Source organism: Ursus maritimus (assembly GCF_017311325.1).
Source record: "Ursus maritimus isolate PB19 chromosome Y unlocalized genomic scaffold, ASM1731132v1 scaffold_Y2, whole genome shotgun sequence".
In the NCBI taxonomy this organism is placed as follows: Eukaryota; Metazoa; Chordata; class Mammalia; order Carnivora; family Ursidae; genus Ursus; species Ursus maritimus.
Window position 1 is genome coordinate 263,411 of NW_024423335.1, and position 2,734 is coordinate 266,144.

The following is a 2,734-nucleotide window of genomic DNA, read 5'->3' on the forward strand; positions in this document are numbered from 1 at the left end:
TTCAATAAACGCTTGGAGGTCCAATTGCCTGGTGCTACTAAAAAGAAATTTCAAACAAAAACCACAACTGGTTGAAAGTATAGTTTTAGAGTCAGCCTGCCTCTTCACAGAGTGGGACTCTCAGATCATTTTATTACTGAGCCCAAATAGTTCATCTCTTTAGACCTTAATTTTCACTTACAAAATAGGAAGTAGTAAGAGTCATCCATCAAATAGGTCTAATATTGAAGATTAAATGATACAACATGGTGATCAGCACAGAAGAACTCGACATATCTGACCATTAAACATGCATACCCACAATATGAAACATTAAACTTGGGAGTAAAAATAGAGCATTTTAATTTTCTTTTTAAAATCTGCCGGGATGCCTGGGTGGCTTAGTTGGTTAAGTGTCTGTCTTTGACTTAGGTCATGATCTCTTGAGTCCTGGGACTGAGCCCCACAACAGGCTCCCTGCACAGCAGGCAGTCTGCTTCTCCCTCTGCCCTTAACCCCACTTGTGTTCTCTCTCTCTCATTCTCACACTCCCTCAAATAAATAAAAAAAATCTTAAAATTTTATTGTGGTAAAAAACCACAATATTTAAATTTAAATGTGGTAAAAAAACCCACATTTTCCTTTTAACCTTTTTATTAATAGAAAACTAGAAAATTATATAAAAGTAGAAAGAAAGAAAAAAAAGTAGAATATGAATTACCCTAAACAACCCATTATCTATCTTCTATAATCATCAAAATATCAGATTTTTTCACTGAATTTCAACTCTCTCAGTCTGACCACACCTCTCCAGAATTACATTAGAGAAAAACTCAGACATTGTATTTTATTTAAAAAACCTTAGCATATGACTCTTCTTTGAAACAAAACCCACAATACTATTATCCCATCAAAAGTAATTAATGATAATTCTAAATATCAAATGTGTAGTCATTGTTCAAATTTCTGCAATGAAAAACCAATCTATTTCTAAAAAAATCTGTATCTTTAAAAGCACTTTATCTTCGGTGAATAATTTAATAAAAATAAATAAATGAGCTAAAATTTAGTGTGATGTGAATGACACATTCAACCCTTGCATCATTTTTTTTTTTTAATAAAAACTTCCTCTTTAATCAAGGCTTTTTAACACGGAACAAATTTCTTGAATAAAATGAAAAGTTTCCAATACATTGAAACAAACCACCGTACATACAACACCTGGCAGGAAACAAAACAAAACAGCAAGTTTACACAATCCCTGTAACAGCCATAGCTGCCTTCTCAGATGCTTCCTCCATCTACCAAGTGTGTTCTGCTGGGTACAGAGCTCAAGCATGGTTTCTGGGGTAACACTCAGCTGAGGCTGCAGCCCGAAGAGCGCTCATCTGGCTGGGCCATGGTGCTGTTGGCTCTGCTCAAGCAAAGCAGTCAGCAGCACAAACAGTGTACTGAACATCCTTTAAATATCAAAGTGAGAAACAAGAGGCAACATAATGATGTCATCAGGAAGATGTCAGTGTGTCCTGAGAACATTCAGCGATGTTCATCAGGATGATACTGCGGCAGAGAAGAGTTTTTGTCAATTATGGTGGTTATGTTTGTCATAGTGGGAGAAGAGATGGTCAATACAACAATTAAATCTTTTCCTTTTATAACCACCTGTCTTTATACATCTTTCAGGTATCACTTAATAGAAGGTTCAGGTGAGTTTCTGAGACTTAAACAACTGAAACTCAAAAAATTAAGGGTAACAAGGCGTCCTATGAGATCACTAGAGAGTATTTACATTTCAATACAAATACAACTTAATACATTGAACTGAACTTATATTCTGTACTTAAGGATCACTAAGCAGTTTAAAGTTTAAAAATTAAATGTTAACCATAAAGCTTATTAATGATTTAAAAAGTTTTATTACCGGTGTTATGGGATCTGCACCTTCTATGACTGGCTGACAAGCTTCTGCTACAGCTCGAACATGGCCATAGCCTATGGCAGTTAACAAGAGTTTGGCTATCTTAAGACCATTGAGGTAAGCACCCCTTCGAGTTTCTGTATCTGTATCTGGCAGGAAGTTATTTCTTGTTAACATACTCAGTACAAGAGGTAAGCCACCACTTTTCAAGAAGTGATACTGAAAGTCAGAGGAATCATCTGCCAAGGGTGCACTAGCAGGCATTAACAAGGCATAAACAACCTAGAAAAAAAAGGGAAGGGTTCTGTGTAAAAAGATGTTAAAACAATAATTTATAACTTCTATTTCCCTTATCATCAATACTAAAAAATTATTAAATATTTCACAAGATTACATTCTTATGCATGTTCTTTATATTACCATATGATGTAAACATTAGTTTTGAAAAAGAATAAAATGAACCTCTGTTAGGTATAGCACTCGGGACGCAGAAGGACCAAAGAAAAGTGATTCAAGAGATGGTCCGAGGTTATTTTCTCCAAGTTTTGCATGATCCAAACAGATAGCTCTTAATTTTTCTACTGTTGTGCTATCTGCAAAGAAAACACAAATGGATTAAAGTAAAATGTAATTCATATGTTAATATTTCAAATTTACTATACTAACGAGTATGATCTTAATTATAAAACATCATCAATAAGTATCATTTAGGCTGAGTTCTAAGATGAACTTTTAAAATATAACCAGACCTGGTCTAGTTAATGATCAATCAGGGTTCTTTAACAGTCAACCCAAAACATGAAAGGAACAGTTTCCTATCCAGAGACCTCAAATCAA

At 34.6% G+C, this 2,734-nt stretch overlaps 1 protein-coding gene across 1 annotated transcript in view; it reads right to left on the reverse strand.

Moving 5' to 3' along the window:
- The window catches only part of LOC103680202 (probable ubiquitin carboxyl-terminal hydrolase FAF-X), a gene marked incomplete at its 5' end in the record, with an annotated part of 112,629 nt that overhangs the window by 60,983 nt on the left and 48,912 nt on the right, over positions 1–2,734 (reverse strand). The window contains 2 exons of the mRNA XM_040636049.1: positions 1,901–2,179; positions 2,360–2,490. Coding sequence (XP_040491983.1) covers positions 1,901–2,179; positions 2,360–2,490 — 410 coding nt within the window. The remainder of the gene's footprint in view (positions 1–1,900; positions 2,180–2,359; positions 2,491–2,734) is intronic.